General features: G+C 41.9%; 1 protein-coding gene across 1 annotated transcript in view; it reads right to left on the minus strand.

Annotated features, from left to right (window-relative positions):
• Window positions 1-23963, minus strand: part of RECK (reversion inducing cysteine rich protein with kazal motifs) — a 76156-nt gene that overhangs the window by 8781 nt on the left and 43412 nt on the right. Inside the window, exons 11-16 of the mRNA XM_059411333.1 lie at window positions 21720-21932; window positions 19959-20095; window positions 17773-17913; window positions 16492-16680; window positions 14528-14650; window positions 12482-12653 (exon numbers count right to left, since the gene is read on the minus strand). Coding sequence (XP_059267316.1) covers window positions 12482-12653; window positions 14528-14650; window positions 16492-16680; window positions 17773-17913; window positions 19959-20095; window positions 21720-21932 — 975 coding nt within the window. The remainder of the gene's footprint in view (window positions 1-12481; window positions 12654-14527; window positions 14651-16491; window positions 16681-17772; window positions 17914-19958; window positions 20096-21719; window positions 21933-23963) is intronic.

Here is a 23963-nt window from a genome sequence, read left to right on the forward strand (position 1 = left end):
TTTATTTATTTATTTGACAGAGAGAGAGATCACAAATAGGCAGAGAGACAGACAGAGAGAGAGATGAGGAGAAGCAGGCTCCCTGCTGAGCAGAGAGCCCAATGCGGGACTCGATCCCAGGCCCCTGGGATCATGACCTGAGCCGAAGGTAGAGGCTTAACCCACTGAGCCACCCAGGCGCCCCCAACTTTTATTTTTTAACCAATTATTTTTTGAACAGATAACACAAGCCCATGGTGAAACCGGAAAGAGAGAAAATTAAATATGGTGCAAAATAAGTCTGCCTCTTACTCTTCCATCCCAGCTGCCCCCACTAACTTCCCAGAAACAGCTGCCATTGTCAATTTTTTGTTTAGTCTTCCCAAGATCTTTTATGTAAGTATAAATATTTATATATGCTGAGTCAAGAGTATGTGCATTTAAACTTTTGATAGGCTTAGACAAAAGGGATGTACCAACCCTTCCTTCAACCCCCTTCTTGCAGGAGAGTGCCTGTTTCCTTACATTACGTTACAAACTTTTTACCTTTGCCAATCTGATAGATGGAAAATGGTGTATAGTTGTAGTTTTAATTTAATTTGCATTTCTCTTAAAATAAGAAAGGTGAAGCATGGTGGTACATTTGGCTGGATGTTCATCAAGTTCATTTTAATTTTCTTCCTGGGCACACATCTACATTATATATCCCAGACTCCCTGGCAAAAGTTGTGGCCAAATGATTGAATTCTAACAGGAGAGTGTGGTTAGAAGCAAAGGTAAATGTCACTCTTAAACCTGGCCTATGAAAGCTTCTCAAGAGCAACCTTCATCGACAACCTAATACAGAAATGGGCAAAAAAAAAAAAAAAAAAAAAAAACTAATAGAAAAATGAACCAAAGATATAAACATAGAAAAACAAATAGGTATTAAACATTTGAAATAAAGCTTTTATAGAGTAATTCTCTCTAGTGACTACAACCTCCAAAGTATCAGTACTTTAATATAACAGAAGTTCAAATACAATCCATTTGTGTGTTCAGCAAGTGGATTTCCACAGAATGACTCAGAAACCTAAGATCCCTCCATCTAGTGACTCCCAGCTCCTGCAGACTCATAGCTCCCTGTACCTTCTCTGTTTGGTCAGAGGATATTAGATTGTTGATTTTTTCCTGTTGATTTGTAGGGACTCTTTATACTCTAAGGATATCAGCCCTTTCTCTGTGATGTTTTTCCAGTTTATCATTTGTTACGATGCAGAAAATTTGTGTGAGAGGGGAGAAGGTCAGAGGGAGAAGCAGACTCTCCATAGAGCTGGGAGCCCAATGTGGGACTCGATCCTGAAACCCTGGGATCATGACCTGAGCCAAAGGCAGTCGCTTAACCAACTAAGCCACCCAGGCACACTCAATCTTTTCTTTTTATACATATAGTATTTATATATATATGTGTGTGTGTGTGTATAATACACACACACACATATTTTTTTTAACAAAGATTTCATTTATTTATTTGACAGAGAGAGAGGTCACAAATAGGCAGAGAGAAAGGGAAGCCGGCTCCCTGTGGAGCAGAGAGCCCGATGTGGGGCTCGATCCCAGGACCCTGGGATCATGACCTGAGCCAAAGGCAGAGGCTTAACCCACTGAGCCACCCAGGCGCCCTGATCTTTTCTTTTTATATTGGTTTTGTACTATACCCAGCATGACCTTCCCACTTTGGGATTTTATTGTTTTATTGTAAGAGAAAAACAACCTTATTCAGAAGGGTTAGCTAGGGGCACCTGGGTGGCTCAGTGGGTTAAGCCGCTGCCTTTGGCTCAGATCATGATCTCAGGGTCCTGGGATCGAGTCCCGTGTCGGGCTCTCTGCTCAGCAGGGAGCCTGCTTCCTCCTCTCTCTCTCTGCCTGCCTCTATGCCTACTTGTGATCTCTCTCTGTCAAATAAATAAATAAAATCTTAAAAAAAAAGAAGGGTTAGCTAACAGAGAAAACAAATGAACAAATAACAAAACAGCCTTCAAGTCACCTCCCAACACAACTATATCATCTTATCAGTTTATTTCTTATGCCCAGCATCTTGACTTCCTTCTATAGGAACTTTTTTTTTTTTTTTAAGATTTTATTTATTTATCAGAGAGAGAGAGAGGGAGAGCGAGCGAGCACAGGCAGACAGAATGGCAGGCAGAGGCAGAAGCAGGCTCCCCACTGAGCAAGGAGCCCGACGTAGGACTCGATCCCAGGACGTTGGGATCATGACCCGAACTGAAGGCAGCTGCTTAACCAACTGAGCCACCCAGGCGTCCCCTATAGGAACTTTTTAGGCTAAGTTTTCATGTATATACTTTGCCAGATGGATGACCAATTATCTTTGTCATTTCTCTTAGTATGTGTGAGAATCTTTCCTTCACTCCTTACTGCAACAGGTTTTAAGGATGGAGATGCAACTGCTTATTCTCCACAACATTCTTCACTAGGAAAGGATATGTCCTATTCAGGTCTCTAAGGCAGCTAGGGAAAACTGTTCTAGAAGCCTAAACCTAAGACAGTCAGCGGGACTCCTGCCTTCTGGCCACCATATACAGAAACCCATCATTAAGTCTAGATCCATTGTACTCTGAGCTCATGAGGAAACTGCAGAGGAAGAAGCCCCTAAACAAAAAACTTCGCACAAAACTGAATTTGCATTTCCAGAGATTTCTCATGTCCAATCCCTAATATGGAGGTAGATAAGTAGAAGAAAATTTCTATTACTATCAGGCATAAATAGTTAATAAAGAGAATACATCCATTTCTCTCATCTTGTCTGCTACCATTCTGTGCCTTGCACTTTCTGTTTAAGTCTTATAGAATTGCTGTAGCTCCCAAGAGACATCACACTATTTTCTCATTTCTAGTGGCCAAGATCTTTGCTCCTATTGTTCTCCCTGCCTTCACCAACACCACCCTCTGCTATCAACCTTGCTGGCAATCTCCTTCTCATCTTCTTAGCTGAGTATCACATCTTCTAGAGGCTTTCCCAGGCTTCCCCCAGGCTGCATCAGCTACACTTCTGGGCCCCTAATCACAGTGTGTCATCAAGGAGCTTTACCATGGCTCTTTACCTGTCGACTGTACTCTTTAGGACAGAGGTCTTCTTAATTCATTTTGGTATTTCAGTGTCTGGTATACAATAGATGCTTGGTAAGTGCTGGTCTTTAGTTGAAAAAGATGAGGAGCCATTGGGGAAGATGGTGATAGAGTAGGAGGACCCTAGGCTCACTTCAACCCACACACACACTAGATAACTATTAGACCATTCTAAATACTCTGGAAATTGATCTGAAGACTAGCAGAACAAACTCTAAAACTAAAAGTAGAGAAGAAGGCAGGAAGTGCAGAGACATGGATTGGGAGAGAAATGGATTGTAGCCCCTGTGGTGGGGAGGCAGCCACAGTTGCAAAGGAAGGTGAGAGACAAACTAGTATACAGGGGAGTTCATGGGGAAAACAAATCCCCATAGCAATTGGCTTGGAAAGTGAGAGGGCCTGATTTTCACGAGTTCTTGGAACCAGTGGGGCTTAAAGCCTGGAGTTTTAAAGGTCAGTGTGCTTGGCTTTGCGAGAGCTCAGAAGACATTGGGGCTGGTTTTGAAAAGAAGGCAGGGCAAACAGTTTGCAGATATACAGTGTGGAAATGGCAATCTGAAGAGTACCCGGGGCACATAGTAGGGCGGTTATTCATTCATCTCAGAATGTGTCCCAGAGAGATGGCATTCACCGAGAGACCCCTCCAGGGAAAAAAGGAACTGGAATGTGTCATTTCCCTCCCCTGCTTCTCAGCAAAACCACAGGGCCACCTTTGGGAAACAGTGCAGCACCAACACTCACTACTTTACTTGCTTAAACCAAGCCCCACACCATCATGTTCTGGTAGAACTGCCCCTTCTGGGCACAGCTGTTTGAGTCCCAGTGTGGCAGGCACCCTCCTCCAGAAGACTAGCCCAAACCCCAGTAACACTGCATCTCCTCATGTGGGATTTTGGAGAGCCTAGGTTCTAGTAGCAGTGGTGCTAGGTCTCATTTCACTAACAGACCAGATTACATCTAGGTAAAAAGCACCACATTCAGGCCAGGACCAAGCACTGTCCACAACAAGCAGAGATCCTCTGCTGATGACTGGCCTGAAGGATAAAGAAGCACCAGGCCCTGAGGAACAGGAGACACTACAGGGCACTACAGAACTTCTTCATAAAGCCATTACCCTCAAGAACAGGGGATGTGGTTGACTTTCTTAACACATAGAGTCTTAGACAAAATGAGAAGACAGAGAAATATGTCCCAAATGAAAGAATAGGACAAGGCCATGCCTAAGAGATCTAAGCAAAATAGATACAACAACTGATGTTGTAACATGCCAATGGAGAATTTAAAGCGATGATCATATGGATACTCACTGGACATCAGTGAGACACTTAACACAGAGTAACGAATAACACAGAGATAAAGGGCTCAATAAATGAAATGAAAAACCCACTTGAAAGAAAAAACAACAGGCTGAAAGAAGCAGAGGAATGAATTAATGACCTAGAAGACAGAATAATGGAAAGTAATAATCCTGAACAAAAAAGAGAAAAGAGAATTAGACAAAATGAGAAAAGACTTAGGGAACTCAGTGACTCCATAACATAATAATATTCATGTTATGGGAGTCCTAGAAGAAGAGAGAAAAAGGGGTCACGGAATCTATTTGAAGAAATAACAGCTGAAAATTTCTTCAGTCTGGGGGAGGAAACAGATAACCAGATCCAGGAGGCACAGAGAACCCCCAACAAAATCAATAAAGGCAGATCCACACCAAGACACACTGTAATTAAAATGGCAAGACACAGTGATAAAGAAAAAAAAATTAAAAGTTGCAAGACAAAAGAAGAGAGTTACAGACAAAAGAAACCTCATAAGGTTATCAGTGGATTTTTTTTACCAGAAACTTTCCAAGCCAGAAAGGAGTGGCATGATATGTTCAAAGTGCTGAATGGGAAAAACCTGCGGTCAAGAATACTCTATCCAGCAAGGCTACCATTCAGAACAGAAGCAGAGACAGCGCTTCCCAGACAAACAAGAACTAAAAGAGTTCATGACCACTAAACCAGCCCTATAAGAAATATTAAAGAGTATTTTTTGAGTATAAAGACCAAAAATTGTAGTATGAAGGTAGGATATACATAATATAAAAAAGGAGTATTTCTGTAAAAAAATCAAAGAACTCACAAAATAAAAGGTATATGACACCATATACCTAAAATGTGGGAAGGAGAATAAGTTCAAGCTTAAATGACAGACAAGTTAATATAGACTGTTATATAGAGATGATGTTATATACAAACCTAATAGTAACCACAATACAAAATCTACTAATAAATATGCAAAGAATAAAGACAAAGAAATCCAAATACATCATTAAAGAAAACCAGCTAACCATTGAAGAGAGAAAGACAAGAAAGGATCAAGGAAATCTTCAGAAAGCACCACAAAACAAGTAATACAATGGCAATAAGTACACAGCAATCAATAATTACTTTGCATATAAATGAGCTAAATGCTCCAATCAAAGAATAGGCTGACAGAACCAATAAGAAAACAACTCATCTGTATACTGCCTGTAAGAGACTTGTTTTAGATCTAAAGACACCTGCAGATTGAAAGTGAGGGTATGGAGAAATATTTATCATACAAATGGATGCCAAAAGAAAGAAAGACAAAAGAAAGGCCAATACTTATATTGGATAAAAGAGACTTTAAAATAAAGACTGTAACAAGAGACTAAGAAGGACACTATTTAATAATAAAGGGTTCAATCCAACAAGAAGATAAAACAATTGTAAATATTTATTCCCCCAACCTGGGAGCACCCAAATACATATAATAGTAACAAACATAAAGGAACTAATTGATAATAACACAAAGTAAGGGATTTTAACACCCCACTGACATCAACAGATCCTCTAAACAGAAGATCAACAAAGAAACAATAGCTTTGATGACACACTGGACCAGATGAATTTAACAAATATATTGAGAACATTCCATCATAAAACATCACAATACATTCTTTTCAAGGGCAGATGGAACACTCTCCAGAATAGATCACATATCAGGCCACAAAACAAGCTTCAACAAATTTAAAAAGACTGAACTCATACCATATGTCTTTTCTCACCCAATGCTATGATACTAGAAGTTAATGACAAGAAAAAATCCGGAAAGACCACAAATACATGGAGCTTAAGTTATATGCTACTAAAAATAAATGGGTCAATCAGGAAATAAAAGAAGAAATTTAAAAAGTACATGGAAACAAATGAAAATGAAAACACAGTGGTCCAAAACCTTTGGGACACAGTAGAAGTGGTTCTAAGAGGAAAATTTATAGCGATACAAGCCTACCTTAAGAAGCAGGAGAAATTTCAAATAAATAGCCTTATACCTAAAGGAGCAAGAAAAAGAACAATTAAAACCTCAAACCAACAGAGGGAAGGAAATAATATGAATTAGAGCAGAAATAAGTTATATAGAAACTAAAATAAACAAAAAACCGGAAACCAATACAACCGATCAATAAAACCAGGAGCTAGAGAGAGAGAAGAAGTAATAATAACATCACAGTAATACAAACCATTATGAGAATATTATGAAAAATGATGTCAACAAACTGGACAACCCAGAAGAAATGGATAAATTCCTAGAAACAAATACCTACCAAAACTGAAATAGGAAGAAATAGAAAATTTTAACAGACTGATTACTGGCAAAGAAACTGAATCAGTAACTTAAAAACTCCCAAAAAACAACAGTCCAGGACCAGGTGGCTTCATAGGCAATTTCTATCAAACATTTAAAAAGGAGTTAATACTTACTCTATACCAAAAAATAGAGAAGGAAGGAAAACTTCCAAATTCATTCTATGAGGCCAGCACTACCCAGATACCAAAACCAGATAAAGATATCACAAAAAGAGAACTACAGTGATGAACATAGATGCAAAAACCCTCAACAAAATACTAGCAACCTAATCCAACAATACATTTAAAAAATCACACACCATGATTAAGTGGGATTTACTCCTGGGTTGCAAGGGTGGTTCAATATTCATACATCAATCAACATGATACATCACATCACTAAAAGAAATGGTAAGAACCATATGTTCATTTCAATAGATGCAGAAACAGCTTTTGACAAAGTATAACATCCATTCATGAGAAAAACCCTCAACAAATGTTTAGAGGGAACATACCTCAACATAGTAATGGCCATATATGAAAAACCCATAGCTAACATCATCTTCAAAAGGGGAAAACTGAGACCTTTCCCCCTAAGGTCAGGAACAAGAGAAGGATGATCATTCTCACCACTTTTATTCAACATAGTACTGGGAGTCCTAGACACAACAATCAGACAATAGAAGGAAATAAAAGGCATCCAAATCAGTAAGGAAGAAGAAAACTTTCACTATTTACAGATGACATGCTTCTATGCTATACATAAAAGATGAGGAAAAAAAAAAAAAAGGCCAGAAAGACTCTGCCAACAAACTGCTAGAACTGATACACAAAATCAATAAAGTCCCAGTATACAAAATCAATTTACAGAAATCTGTTGCATTTCTACACACCAATAATGAAATAGCAGAAAGAGAATTAAGAAAATAATCCCATTTATAATTACACCAAAAATCACAAGATGTCTAGGAATAAACCAAACCAAAGAGGTAAAAGACCTATACTCTGAAAACTATAAAAGGAAGAAATGGAAGATGACACAAAGAAATGGAAAGACATTCCCCACTCATGGACTGAAAGAACAAATACTAAAGCAATCTACACATTTAATGTAATCCCTATCAAAATACCAACAGCATTTTTCACAGAACTAGATAATCCCAAAATGCTTATGGAAACACAAAAGACCCTGAATAGCCAAGACAATCTGGAAAAAGCAAAGCAGAGCTGGAGGCATCCTAATTCTAGACTTCAAGTTATATTACAAAGATGTATAATCAAAACAATACAGTACTGGCACAAAAAATAGACACATAGATCAATGAACAGAAAATCTAGAAGTAAACCCACAGTTATATGGCAATTAATCTTTGACAACAAAGGAAAGAATATCCAATCGGAAAAAGACAGTCCCTTCAACAAATGGTGTTGAGAAAAGTGGACAGCAACATGCAATAGAAAGAAACTGGGCCAGTTTTTTAAACAATACACAAAAACAAATTAAAAATTGGACTAAAGACCTAAATATTAGACCTGAAACCATAAAAATCCTAGAGAGAACAGAGGCAGTAATTTTTCTGACATTGGCTGTAGGAATTTTTTTCTAGATGGGTCCCCTGAAGCAAAGGAAATAAAAGCAAAAACAAATTATTTGGACTATATAAAAATAAAAAGGATTTGCACAGCCAAGGAAATAATCAACAAAACTAAAAGGCAACCTACAGAATGGGAGAAGATATTTGGAAATGACATATCTGATAAAGGGTTAGTATCTAAAACACATAAAGAACTTAAAAACCCAACACCCAAAAAAGAATCCAGTTAAAAAAAAAAAATAGAAGAAATGAACAGACATTTCTCCAAAGAAGACATATGAAATATTTTCCATATGGATGGTCAATACACACATGAAAAGATGCTCATCACTTATCACCAGGAAATGCAAATCAAAATTAAAATGAGATATCATCTCACACCAGCCAGAATGGCTAAAATGAACAACTGGTTGTTGGTGAGGATGTAGAGAAAAAGGAACACTCTTGGACTGTTGGTGGGAATGGAAATTGGTGCAGCCACTGTGGAAAACAGCATGGAAATTCCTCAGAAAGTTAAAAATAGAACACTCCTACCATCTAGCAATCACACAACTGGGTATTCACCCTAAAGATTTAAATGTAGTGATCCGAAGGGATACCTGCACCCCAGTGTTTATAAGCAGCAAAGTCCTAAATAGCCAAACTATGGAAAGTGCCCAGAAAAGAAGAGTCTGACTCGCCACCTAAACTAGGTCTTCAACTTACACATGCGGGGAGCCCACCTCAGTGCCAGCAGATCCGTCTGCCCTGCCCCTAGGCCCTAACCCTAATCCTAGGTTGGGTTTCTAGGCTTCTGTCCCCAGAGGCCTAGCCCATAAACCTTCCAGATTGGGGACCGATGAACCAGACCCCAGGACTGTACCTGCCACCCATAAGGAAAACATTTCGTTTGGAGATGCAAAGAACCATCAGAGTGTGAGAAACCTGCATGCCCCACTGAGGACACCTCCAACTTCAATTGGCCCCTGGACACAAACACGGAGCCTGACTTAGCGCCAGGCACCACCCTCAACTCAGCCATGCAAGGAGCCTGCCTCAGCACTGGAAGATAGGGACTGCCATGTCCCTAGGCCCTAACGCTGACCCCAGTTTGGGTTTTCAGGGTTCCATCCCAAAAGGCCTCATCCCCAAGCCCTCCACTGGGGACCCCTGAGCCATACCCCAGGACACCACTGGCCCCCTAGGGGGAAACCCTGCCATTTGGAGCTCTGCAGAACCCTCAGAGCGGGAGAGAGGTGCATGCCCCCCCGAGGCCACCCCCATCTTTGGCACTACACCCCCACCCTCCGCCCTCTCCACAAATCCGGAGGCTAACCTGCTGCCAGACCCCTGCCCTAAACTCAGCCTCCCCGGGGTCCTGCCTCAGTGCCAGCAAATCGGGCCTGCAATGCCCTTAGGCCCTAACCCTAGGTTGGGCTGTCAGGCTTCCAGCTCCCAGGGCCTGGCCCCCAAGCTCTCCGGATGGAGGATCCCTGAGGCATACCCCAGGACTCTGCCTGCCCTCTAGGAAGAAACAGTGCTGTTTGGAGCCACGTAGAACCCTCCTGTGGGAGAAAACTGCATGTGCCCCTGAGGCCACCCCCACCTTCGGCGCCCACCTCCCTCCTCCCCCAGTGGCCACAAACCTGGAGGGCTCACAGGCTGCCCTCAACGCCCACCCTCAACTCTGCCCCTAGGGAGCTCGCCTCAGTGGGTGCCCACTGGGGAGCCTCATAGGCTCAGTCCTCAGTCCCTGACGGTTGCCACACACACCTAGAGAGAAAGCGCTCCAGAAACCAGGTGCATGAGCGGCCTGGATCGCCGCCCAATGCTGGCCAATTCTCAGTGAGCTTTCTGCCCAAATCGATGTCAATTTGGGCAAAAAGCTCATTGAGAATTGGCCGGAATTCCCCAGCGAACTCGCTTCTGGTGGCATGGGCCTTCAGGGGAGCTTCCTGGAAAGGGCCCATGGTCCCAGTGGTCACCGCCCAAACCCTGTGAGAAAGCACGCTAAACGCCAAGTGCACGTGTGGCCCGAATTGCCTCAGAACACCTGCCAACCCCACCCTGTACTTGGCCCCTGGGGAGCCCTGCCACAGCGCAGCACCAGCTGATGGGACCTGCCATGCCCTAAGGCCCTAACCCGATCTCTAGGTCAGTTTTTAGGCTTCTGTCCCCCATGGCCTGTCCCCCAAGCCCTCCAGATTGGGGATACCAGAGCCACACCCCAGGAGTCTGCCTGCCACCCAGATGGAAACTGTGCCATTTGGTCCTGCTCCAAATCCTCTGACTGGGAGAAACCTGCATGACTCCCTGAGGCCATCCCCAAATCTGGCAACCTCCTGGCCACCAACCTGGAGCCTGACCCACTGCGTGACCCTTCTCCTCAACTCAGACCCCCAGGGGTCCCACCTTAGCTCCATCAGATCAGGCCTGCCATGCCCCTAGGCCCTAACACTAACTTTAGGTTGGGTTTACAGGCTTCTGTCTCAAGAGGCCCTCCAGATTGGGGACCCTGAGCCACACGCCAGAACACCACCTGTCCTCTAGGAGGAAACCATGCCATTTGGAGCTTCACAAAACCTTCAGAGTGGGAGAAACCCGCATGCCTCCCTGAGGCCACCCTCACCTTCAGTGCCCCACCACCAGGGCCACAAACCCACAGCCTGATGCTCAGCTTGACCCCCTCCCTCAACTCTGGCCACAGGCAGTTTGCCTCAGCAGGGGCCAGCAGGAGAGCTTCGTGGGTCCGGCCTGTGGTCCCTGACAGTTGCAACACCTACCTAGCAAGAAAGCACTCCAGACACCTGGCAGGTGAGCTGCCTGAATCGCTGCCCAATGCGGACCAATACTCAGGAGCATTCTGCCCAAATCGATGTCGATTTGGGCAGAAAGCTCCTGAGAATTGGCTGGAAACCCCCACCAAACTTGCTTCCAGCAGGATGGGCCTTCAGGGGAGCCGCCTGGACCTGGCCGATGGTCCCGAGTGGTTGCAGCCCAAACCCTTCGAGAAAGCGTGCTACACGCCAGGTGTATGTGTGGTCTGAATCACCTTGAATGCCTGCCAACCCCGCCCTCTACTCAGACCCCTGGGAGCCCACTGCAGCCTGGCGCTGCCCCTAGGCCTGAACCCTATCCCTAGGTTGGGTTGCCTGGCCCCCAAACCCTCCATGGTGGGGGCTCCAAGCCATACCCCAAGACTTCTGCCCCCTCTCCCGGAGGATACCGTGCCATTTGGAGCCATGCAAAACCCTCAGAGCGGGAGAAACCCGCATGCCCCCCTGAGGCCACCCCCAACTTTGGTGCCCTCCCCGAACAGGGCCACAAACCGGGAGCCTGACCCTCAGCCTAACCCCCTCCCTCAACTCTGCCCCCAGGATGCTTGCCTCAGTGGGGCCCGCTGGGGAGCCTCCTGTGCCCGGCCCGCGGTCCCCGATGGTCACAACATGCACCTAGCTAGAAAGTGCTGCAGACACCAGGCGCGTGATGTCAATTTGGGCAGAAAGCTCCTGAGAATCGGCCAGAATCCCCTGGTGAATTTGCTTCAGGGGAACCGCCTGGACCGGCCTGTGGTCCTGAGTGGTCGTGCCTGAACCCTGCAAGAAAGCTTGCAAAATGCCAGGTGACCGCATGGCTGGAATATCCTTGAACACCTGCCAACCCTTCCCTCCACTCGGCTCCCTGGGAGCCCACTTCTGTGCTGGCAGATCAGGCCTGCTATGCCCTTGAGGCCCTAACAATAAACCCAGGTTGTGTCTTTGGGCTTCTGTCGGCCCCCAAGTCCTCCATACTGGGGACACCTGAGCCACTCTCCAGGATGTGGCATACATATATACACAATGGAGTATTATTCAGCCATACAAAAGAATAAAATCTTTCCATTTCCAATGACATAGGTGGAGCTAGAGAGTGTAATTCCAAGTGAAAGAAGTCGGAGAAAGACAAATATATTTCATTTAGATGCGGAATTTAAGAAACAAAATACACACGGGGCAAAAAACAGAGCAAGACAAAACAACAAGCAGACTCTCAACTATAGAGAAGAAAGTGATAGTTACCAGCGGAAAGGTATGTGGGGAGACTGGTGAAACAGGTGATCAGCACCAGGTGATTAAAATAAAAACTTAAAAAAAGAAAAAAAGAAAAAAGGTAAGGAGTCATTTAATTTACCTTTGGTTTTTTGGGCAGGGATTTGGAGTACATGGATCCTTTGATATGCATGATCCAAACTCAAACTGATGGTCTTGGAGGCCCACACAGCGAGCAATGCAGGCACTGGGGTAAGTGCGGCCATTCTGCCCACACACAGGGACGAACTGATCTGCACAGTTACAGGGCAGACCTGTGGAAGAGGACACAGATTCAATGCTGGCTACTTATACGTTCTCCTGCCTGTCATATTTCCTAATTAACACAGAACTTTCAAGTTAAAACCGCATTGTGAATTAAGTTCAGGAAAAGGCATCCCTCCAGTCTCTGAGAGTGCTTTTAAAGAGGGCAAGGCTCTGAAAAGGCATTTGTCTGCATACTGGCTTTCCTTTGTTCCATTTATTGCCAGCTAATTGAGGGCTTCCAGACCTTGACCCCAGAGGTAGAGACCCATGTAAACAAAGCTATAGGTAGGAAAAGTAAAGAAAGCTCCTCCCAATCTAGTGAATAATCTAGAATTTAGATGTCTGAAGTCTGGCTTGGGAGATCTCTGCAATGTTAAAGGGTAAACCAAAACAAGAAGAAAGTAGAACACTGCGTTCTTGACATTGCTATGCTTTATTCTGCTGGGTTATGCTCCAGTAAGCAAACAGGCCAGTGAGATGCGATGCTCTTTTCTTGAGAAGCAGCTACAGCTGTTGACAGCAACAGCAGGGTCTCTTGCTATCTACTGGGATCTGTTTTGCTCCAGATCTGAAATACGCTTGGTTCTGGGTCAAGACGAGCCATGTAGCCCCCTAAATTTACCCCAATTCATGCAGCTGCAGCAGCAAGTTGATTCTTCTTTCTCGGGAGTTGGTTGGCACATGGAGAGGCATGGGAAGAGAACTGATTAGGGATTTACTGGTCTACCCCCGGCCCATTAAAATAAAAAGGATATCAGAAATAAGAAGTACACAGCAGGCTGCTAGGGAAGTAAAGGCAGGACTAACCCCACCCCACCCTCTACCTATCCTGAGTACCAATCTTGATGTTTTATTGTCATTCTTGTTGTTGTTATCCTTATTATTATCCTTTATTTGCTTGTTTTGATGAGGGACATTCATTCTGCTTAGGGAAACCGTAAAACCACTGGGGATGACGAATTAATTAAAGATTTTTATGGAAAACTACGTATTTATTTAATTTACTTATTAACTTACTTATATCCAAATGTATTTGGAAGATGAACTTTACAACTAGCAGGACTTTTTTTTCCCTGTGGTTTGTAGCCCCTCATGTCCTGGGATAAATTAAGGTAATGACTGTTTAGCTAACAGACTCTAAAGAGATTTTATTGGCCACAAAGTGTATCTCATTTTTTGGGACTCAGATATTGTCTCAGTTCAAACACAACCCAGAGATGTTCATAAAAATGCCTAAGTCTCAAAATTACAATAATTTCCCAAGTTCTTGTTCTTCCCCTTCTCTAAGGAGATGAAGAGTGGAACATGATGAGTTTACAACCTTTGTCTTTATTTTGGTTTTGATATTACCCTTTGACAGTCCAGAAATCCCCCAAGCCAGACTTTAAACCTCTAATTTCTAGATTTTATACACTAGATTGGAAGGAGCATTCTTTACTTTTCCTACTTATAGCTTTATTATAAGGGTCTCCACGGAATGAACTAGTAAGCTAAGGCAGGACAGGGAAAAGGTGATGAGAAAAACATTACAACACAGACTAACTTAGAAAATACATTTTCTAATATAATGGTAGGGGTGGATTTTAGTAGGTACAAAGTTTCATTTTACTAAAACCGTCCCAGTCACTGGCCCTGTTCTTTTTAACCCATGGAATTTCAGAGTATTAGTGCTAGAAGGGTCCTAGGAAATCATTTGTTTAATGCCTTCAATTCATAGAGGAAGAAAGAGATCCAGAGAGGGAAAGTACCTTGTTCTCAGATTATGTATTTATTTTACCACGTACATCTGCAGTTACGGCGAGAGTGGTGAAGCTACCTTGAAGGGAAACGGGTACAAAGGGATGACGGCCGCTAAGGGCTGCTTCCAGGTGGCCGTGGTTACCTGTGAAGGTGCGCCGGTCATCTTCTGAACTGTGCTCGCTGAGGCACAGGCGGGTAGAACACACCAAATTGCCACCAAAACAAGAACAGATATTGCAGTCAATGTTAAAGGAGGTCCCATGACCTAAGGAAAGGAGAAATAACATGTTGCTCCATTTCATGCATTTATAAATAAATCATATTTTAACAATTTAATAGTTTAAAAAGTTTTAAAATATAAATTCTTGAAAGATGACTTCTGAATATACAAACTGAGAAGCTAAATCTGTAATATTTATATTTTCATGCTTATCTCCCACCATTTCTCTCCAAACCCCCGAAGTGCTAGTCTTACCAGACTGCTCCCTGTTCTCTGAGAATGTTTCTGGCTGCCCCTCTTGCCTGACATGCTCCTCTCTTCCTTCTGGAACTTCAGTCATCTCTCCACAATCAGCCCTGATGCAATCTTTGAGTTTAAGACTCCCCTGATGCTGTGGCGGGAATGACTAGGTCCTTGAAGAGCACTGGGTCTGCTCCTTTTGTGGTTCTAATGCTCCCCCATCTGATCATGTACAACATGACCTGAATCCCTCATCCCAGTTTCAGCCCCATAAGGTGCTAGTATGTTCTTCTGTAAAGAGCAGGCATTTAATCATTGGAAGTCTATGGAAGGAATGAATTTGTTTATCCTCAGAGGTTGTATATTGACAGAATGTTTGTTAGGGCTATAAGCAAACATGGTTAAGGAAGCAATAAGAAAGCAAGACCCTCAGACTTTTAGAGAGGGCATCAAAGGGTGGCACTTGTTCATGTGCTGTCTCCCAATGCCTAGTCAATAGTTTGCTTTCTACAACGTCAAACTCTGACTTTTACGCATAAAGAGATGTAGTTGAGGAAGGAAGGGAAGGAGCACACCTCTGTCTTTGCCTGTGGATGTCAAGGGCTTTGGAGTCAGATAGACCCAGGACTGAGTTCTTCTTTAGTCACTTACTAGCTGGGTGACCTGTCTGAGCATCATCTTCCTCACAACAACACAGAAATCAAAGAACAACTGGAAGGGTCACATGAGATAACACAGGCCAAGACTTAGCATAGTGCTTGGCACACAATTAAAGGTTCAGTAGTATTTTTTTTTTAAGATTTTATTTATTTATTTGACAGGTAGAGATCACAAGTAGGCAGAGAGGTGGGCAGAGAGAGAGGAAGGGAAGCAGGCTCCCTGCTGAGCAGAGAACCCGGTGTGGGGCTCGATCCCAGGACCCTGGGATCATGACCTGAGCTGAAGGCAGAGGCTTGAACCCACTGAGCCACCCAAGCACCCCAAAAGTTTAGTAATATTAGTTGTTATTAGCTATTAGTCCCTTTTTGAGGAGGCTCCTAAGAGGGTTCCTTAGAAGTCCTGGTGTTCTTTTTTTTTTTTTTTTTTAAAGATTTTACGTATTTGTTTGACAGACAGAGATCACAAGTAGGCAGAGAGGCAGGCAGAGAGAGAGAAGGAAACAGGCGCCCTGCCGAGCAGAGAGCCCGATGCGGGGCTCGATCGCAGGACCCTGGGATCATGACCTGAGCTGAAGACAGAGGCTTTAACCCACTGAGCCACCCAGGCGCCCCAGTCCTGGTGTTCTGTAGAGTACAGTTTGGAAAATACTGGCCTGGAGGATCTGATTTGTAGACCTTACTCTTTGGTGGGAATCTATCCAATGTTCTTCCTACAAAGTTAAGATAACTAATCTCAGGGGCGCCTGGGTGGCTCAGTGGGTTAAAGCTTCTGCCTTCCACCCAGGCCATGATCCCAGGAGCCAGGGATGGAGCCCCGCACTGGGCTCTCTGCTCAGCGGGGAGCCTGCTTTCTTCGCTCTCTCTCTGCCTGCCTCTCTGCCTACTTGTGATCTCTGTCTGTCAAATAAATAAATAAAATCTTAAAAAAAAAAGATAACTAATCTCATACTAAAAACAAAAAGCAAATAAGTACAGCTCAAGACTCACTTTTTCTTTTTCCTCCAACAATACATGACTTCTGAAGATCTATACAGTGCATCTCTATACAATTTTCCAAGAGTCCACTTTGTCCACATGAGCAAATTTTGTAACAACCAACTTCTCCAGCAGATGATGGCACCTGGATTAGTGTTCCTTGACGGACGATGAAATCAGAGGCTTCTCCTAATTTGCAACCTGAACAAACAAAAATAAGCTGAGAGAGATGGTATTGTGCCATGATATTGTTATGACATTAGATATATTTTACATTGGTCTCATAGGTATTGTGTGGCTACTAAAGTTTATGTAATAGAATTTTCACTAAGTCAAAGAATTGGTCTGGTTCACTGACTGAAACATATCTTCTCAAATGGAAAATTCCATGTTCCATAAGATGGTGGTGATTATGGACCTATACCCCAGAGTTAGCTATAGTTCAGTATAAAAATGCTATAAGATATGTATTTTTTTTTTATTGCTTTGGGCTTATCAAGGATATTTTAAAAAATCACAGATATTTTAAAAATGAACTATGGAAACTTCTTGGTCAGGAAAACTTTTAGGGATAGAATATAAGGATATCATAAATTCAAGAAAAGCTGAATACTTGATTGGGCTTAAGGAAAATCCATTCATTTCCAATTTTAACAAAATTTATCTTGACTGATATATTCTGGTATACAAATATTATAGATGATCCTTTGAGACATCATGCTTATTTAATCTTCTATTCCTTATTACTTTAAGATATTTTAAAATGGTGATTTTAACAGGACAAAGAAACATTTTCAATTGGGAAATAAATAAAAGGAAGCAAAACGTTGCCCACTGTACCAGAAAGAAAGACTATCAAAATTCAATGGGATAAGCATTTCTTATTCAAGAGGATTCCTGAATTTAAAAAAATTGTGGGGTGCCTGGGTGGCTCAGTGGGTTAAGCCTCTGCCTTCAGCTCAGGTCATGATCTCAGAGTCCTGGAATTGAGCCCCACATTGCTCGGCGGGGAGTCTGCTTCCCCCCCACTCTCTGCCTGCCTCTGCCTACTTACGATCTCTCTCTCTGTCAAGTAAATAAATAAAATCTTTAAAAAATAAAATATTTTTAGAAATAAAATAAAATTAAAAAATTAGTTGTAAAATTACACATATCTTTTTTTAAAAAAAGATTTTATTTCTATATATATATATATTTATTTATTTAGAGCTTACTCCAAAGAGTATCCCTATACAGAAACACCAGCAACACAAATCCATACCCACTCCACAACCACACCCATTTACCTCTTACCTTGAACACAAGAATATGGAAGACAGGGATCTCCAGGCGGACAACCCTTCCGGTTAACCTCACAGAGCTCATTAGCAGGGCAAGGATTTGGGTTACAGGGATGAGTGACCTCTTCTACAATGTTACCCAAAGTACTTGGCCCTGAAAAATCAAACACAGATCAGTTTAACCAACCCAAAAAGGTAACAGAGGTCTCTAAATTATCCGAATTAATTATGGCTAGAATAAATGAGAGCTCATGAGCAGAAACCAAGGTCCGATTCCAGGAAACCATTAAAACACACAGATTCTCTGATAATTTGTGAATTTAGTATAAACATATATACATTTATTCACCTGTTTATTTACTGGGTACTTATGATACGCTGGGAAAAGTTCTGAGCACTGGAGATACAGTAGTGAACAAAACTGACAAATCCCTAATGTAGAATTTATATTCTATTTGGGAAAGAGACAATAAACAGACTGGGGATAGGTAGAGTATAATGTGTGTGTCTGTGTGTCTCTGTGTGTAAAAATAAAAAAGTGATCCAATGATAAGTAATAAGTAGTATAAAGGAATGGAAAGTATACATTGGGTAGAGTGGTCAAAGAGGTGCTTATGCCTAAGAGGAATAACTTGGCACATTTTACTATAAACGACAATAATTCACTATGGTAAGATGGATCCCGTACCATGATTATATTTGTCACCTTATAAAATAATGACCATGGAAGAGTCTCACTTTATATTAAGCATATATGATATTTAAAGAGAGTACTAAAATTCAAACAAAAACGTTTTTTTAACTTTTTTTCCTTCTACACATATATTTCACTGCTTTAATAGAGTCTAGGCTTGTGAATACATTAGCTTTGCTTACTTGATTTTAGGCCAGACTCACACTGTAGGGTTAAGAAAGGTATAAGAGTTCTTAGAGTTCATCTCATCTAGCCTTTCTGAGGCAGAAAGAGGTGATCTGTCCAAAGTCACAAAGGTCTATACTCTAGTCTAATCCTTTTTTGTTCTTTTCTTTTCTTTCTTTTTTTTTTTTTTTGGTTACACTGATCATAAAGGCTGAGGGACATAGTTTGTTGGCCTTAAGAAAATGTGGCTGATATTACTAGCTGCACATCTAGCATCCACTCTTCTCTTTCTGCTTACTAATAATGGTGTGACAATGGGTCCATAGCTAAAATGATCATCTTTCTCAGTTTCCCTTACACCTAGGGTGGTTTTCCCTTACACTAAGATATGGTGGCTAGACTTCTAGGAGCCATGTCATGAGAATAAAGTACCTGAAGTAACCTTGATGATGGAAGCGAAACACTAAGGAGAATGCAGAAAGCAAAAAGAGGGCGGACTCTGGACGGTGAACCACTCTAACAGCTCTGGACTATTTATTTCTGGGCTTCCCTTTACCTTTACCTATTGTTCTGTTCATTTGCAGTAGAACTTAAGTCATATGCAACACAGGAGAACAAAGCAAGCTGGAGCTGAATTCAAGGTCTGCCTTTCCAGCCAGCCTGGGGGCACTAACGCCCTGTGGGGGCATCCTAGACACTTGCACTACTGCTACTACAATACATGGTGTGTGTGAGTTCTTCTCATTATCCCTCTGGTTTCCTCCACTCAAGGTCACCTCCTGCTGAGAAACTCAGCTCCAGGATCCCTTAAGGAGATACCAACTTATTCTTCTAGCTCTTTGCCTAGCTCTTGGCAGGAGTATTTTGGCAGAGACAAAAGTTCCATTTTCATATACTAACTCAGACAGTCAATTCCTTACTCCCTATTTGGTAGATGTGTCTAAACCAATGCCTGGCTCAGGCCCACTCATGTTCTAATTACAAAAAGCTGAAAATGCCCTGGGGGAAAATTCCACTTCCTGGTCAAATCATGGCAAGAGGACAGCAATGATATGGAGCTATTATCTATGATGCTTGCCCCAGATTCACTGCTTACAATTCCTGATTGATAATATTTCATCATTTCCTCAGACTGATAAGACAGTCACTTGAGCTTATATGTTTTAAGATGACAATTCTTTCCAGGGCCAAAAAGGCCAAGTAAATAAGATAAGAGTCTGCAATTGAGATAGAATCATTAAACCACACATTCGCAACAGATAGATGTTCATCCAAAGCAAACATGAAGGGCAGAGATGGAAGGCAGAAATACTTGAAATCTTAAAAAACAAAGTACTTACTGAGGTATGTTTCTAAAGGTATACAATTCTCTAGGTCATCTGTAGGTGACAGAAGCTCACAAATACTTTCAGCTGTGTGGTCTTCAGGGAATTTGTTCTGGTCCCCACATTTCTTCAGAATCTCCACACAGTCTGATCTTAAGAAGAAAAATACACACAAATTTAGGGTTCAAGGAACCTCCTCATGTTGTCTAGTCAGTATCAATCTTGTTTCTGAAGGCTTCTAGAAGGTGAGTTTTCATAAAATATTTTACAATTGTCAGAGTAATGGCAAAAAAACCCAGGAGTCAAGACTACCCCTGGTTGCAGAGTAGTAAGTAATGTATTACACTAGCAAAGCATCCCTTTCTCTTACCTGAGATCAAAGGCCTTGCTCAAATTTTATGCTCATACTGTTACTACCATCAGTGTGGCTTGTCCCGGTCTTCGAAAGGAAATTAAACTAGACTAGTCTGATCTGCTCTTTGCAAAATCATACATCTTTTCTTTCAGCATCTTATACTTATTTGCTTCTTACTCCTTCCCTCCCCTTCTCTTTTTAAATATCTTTTTTTCTTAAAGATTTTATTTATTTGACAAAGAAAGACACAATGAGAGAGGGAACACAAGCAGAGGGAGTGAGAGAGGGAGAAGCAGGCTTCCCACTGAGCAGGGAGCTCAATGCAGGGCTCGATCCCAGGACCCCGGGATCACAACCTGAGCCGAAGGCAGACACTTAACGACTGAGCCACCCAAGCCCCCTTTAAATATCTTTTTGTTATCAATGTTAAGGGGATTGACCCATAACACCTAGAAAGTATACTACTTTAAAATTTCTCAGTCTTAAAAGGGATTTGACTCCTTTTCTATAAGTTCTTATGCTAAGAGTCAATAAATTTCCCACTAGTTGCCTCTTGTCACCCAAGTTACTCCCTATCTTTCCCCTTATTCAAGTCATTACCAAGTCATGCCACAGAATGTATCTGGACCCTGTTTAAGGTTGAAATGATCTGCAATCAGTCATCAAGTGCCCAGCGGCACCAAGACATACACCAACAGCTTAGGGGCTGGATAGTAACTTGGTTTTTAGAAAAACTTTTTGGAAAAATAGATGTTGAAGATCAGCTGGCATAGATTACTACATGGGTAATGCTGCTGGTTTTACCCAGGATAGCAGCTTTCATCTTTATTTTACCCTAGATCTCCTAAGCAAACCATTCACAAAATGCTCACTAGAAATAGGTCCTAATGACTATATTCACTAACTCCCTCACTCATTAAACAGTATGGAACACCTACTGTGTGTCAGAATTCTGCTAATCCCTGATGAAGAGAAAAAGAGAAAAGAGGAGACAAGAAAAAGAAGTCATAAAGTATAAACTCAAGGAGAGCAAAGTCTAACAGAATATAAGTACACAAATTAAAATATAAAAATAGAATTATTGAAGGCACTTGACAAATATTTCTGAAACTAAATTCCATAAGAGAAGTTCAGGTGAAGGTCTACAGAAGTTTGTAGGAAGGATAAATTACTATTAGCAGGAGAGAGCTGGGAAGATTCCATGGGAATGACTGGCATTTGAGAGAGGCTAAGAAAGACAGGAGTGGGCAAATGGAGATGGAAGAGTGTTTCAAGCAGAGAAGGAAAAAGCGAGAGAGCATTTGACGTGTGGGGAGGATGGGCAAAGGGAAGTGGTGGGAGAGAAAACTCTACAGATAGGCTGCGGTTCAGACCATCATCTGAAACAAGACTGGAGAGTCATTAAGAGGGAAGAAACTTACTTGCAAATAATACTTCCCCGGGATTTACTATGACAAGGTTTAATCTGCAGTGAACAAGCGACTGCTTTCCACATTTCTGGCTGGCACTTCTTAATGTCAAGAACAGGTATGTTGATAAATGGCATCTTTATGCTTCCTTTCTCCCACAGCTTCATGTCATTCATGGCTCCTTGATCTGACTGAGCATTACAACTCCTGAAAAGTTCTGTTGGCCTGAAAAGAAAAACATCCAGAAAGAATCAAGCGGAAATTATTTTCTAGAGAGAAGTAATAGTTAAGATCCTGACATACATACATAACGCAATAGGAAAATCTGATTTTCTTAAGGAAAGTACATATGACACATCAAAGGATATCAGCTTTGAATGTATGGGGGCTATTTTGATGTCATCTTTGGTGAAAGACCCTTGAAAGTTTTTTTGCCCATTTTTAAAAAATTGGGTTGACTTTTTTTTTTTTTTTTTTTTTTTAAGATTTTATTTATTGGGTGCCTGAATGGCTCAGTTGGTTGAGTGACTACCTTCGGCTCAGGTCATAATCCTGGAGTCCCAGGATTGAGTCCCGCTTCTCCTGCTGACCTCTCTCCGCTTGCGCTCTCTCTCATTTCTGTTTCTCTCTCTCAAATAAATAAATAAAATCCTTAAAAAATATTTTATTCATTTATTTGACAGAGAAAGAGAGAGCACAAACAGGGGTAATAGCAGGCAGAAGGAGAGGGAGAAGCAAGCTCCCTGCTAAGCAAAGGGCCCGCTGTGGGGCTTGATCCCAGGACTCTGGGATCGTGACCTGAGCCAAAGGCAGATGCTTAACCAGCTAAGCCACCCAAGCGCCCCAAGGGTTGTTTGATTTTTTTTTATTATGAGGTTATAGGAGTTATTTATATATTTTGGTTACAAGCCCTTTGTCAAATGTGTGTGTGACTGTAAGTGTGCATATGTGATACAATGAATATTTTCTCTCAAGATTTGAGAAATCTTAAATGGTGTCTTTTAGTGAATAAGTGTTTACTGTTGAACCCTATCTCATTATTGCTTTCTTTTATAATTAGCACATTTTGTCTCCTGTCTACAAAATCTTTATCTATACCAAGTTTATCAAGATATTCTCCTATATTTTCTTCTAGAAGCTTTATATTTTCAGCTTTTGTTTTGTTTTGTTCTATGACCCATCTTAAATTAATTAAGAATTAATTAATTAATTAATTATATTGACTTATTTATTGAGAGAGAGAACAGGTAGGAGGTGGAGAGGGAGAGAGAATAACAAACAGACTCCGTGATGAGCATGCCATGGAGTTCCATCCCAGTACCCTGGCATCATGACGCTTAGCCCACTGAGACACCCTAGGTTCCTCTAATTTGTGTTGCTTTATAATGAGTCTTAAAATCAGGTACTCTGGGGTGCCTGGGTGGCTCAGTGGGTTAAAGCCTCTACCTTTGGCTCAGGTCATGATCCCAGAGTCCTGGGATCGAGCCCCACATCAGTATCTCTGCTCAGCAGTCAGTCTGCTTCTCCCTCTCTCTCTGCCTGCTTGTGAGCTCTATCAAATAAATAAGTAAAATCTTTAAAAAAAAAAAAATCAGATACTCTAAGTTCTCCAATTTTTTTTTAATTGTTTTAGCTGGGGCACCCGGGTGGTTCACTGGGTTAGGCCTCTGCCTTTAGCTCAGGTCATGGTCTCAGGGTCCTGGGATCATGCCCTGCATCAGGTTCTCTGCTCAGCAGGGAGCCTGCTTACCCCCTCTCTCTGCCTGCTTACCTGTGATCTGTCAAATAAATAAATAAATAAAATCTTAAAAAAAAATTATTTTAGCTATCCTAGGCCCTTTGTATTTTCATTTGAATTTCAGAATTAGTCTGGCAATTTCAATGTTAAAACGCCAATTGGAGTTTTGATTGGGATTGTACTGAATCTAGAGATTAGTTTCAGGAGAATTAACATCTTAACAATATTGAGCCTTCTAATCCATTAACAGGGTACCTCTCTCTGTTTATTCACTGTCTTTAATTTTTCTCTGCGAAGTTTTCTCGTTCTCAATATGCAGATTTTGCACCTCTTTTGTTAAATTTACCCTAAGTATCTCATGGTTTTTTTTTTTTTTTTAAAGATTTTATTTATTTATTTGACAGACAGAGATCACAAGTAGGCAGAGAGAGAGAGAGAGAGAGGGAAGCAGGCTTCCTGCGGAGCAGAGAGCCCGATGCGGGGCTCGATCCCAGGACCCTGAGATCATGACCCAAACC

Source organism: Mustela nigripes, chromosome 9 (assembly GCF_022355385.1).
Source record: "Mustela nigripes isolate SB6536 chromosome 9, MUSNIG.SB6536, whole genome shotgun sequence".
Lineage (NCBI taxonomy): Eukaryota > Metazoa > Chordata > Mammalia > Carnivora > Mustelidae > Mustela > Mustela nigripes.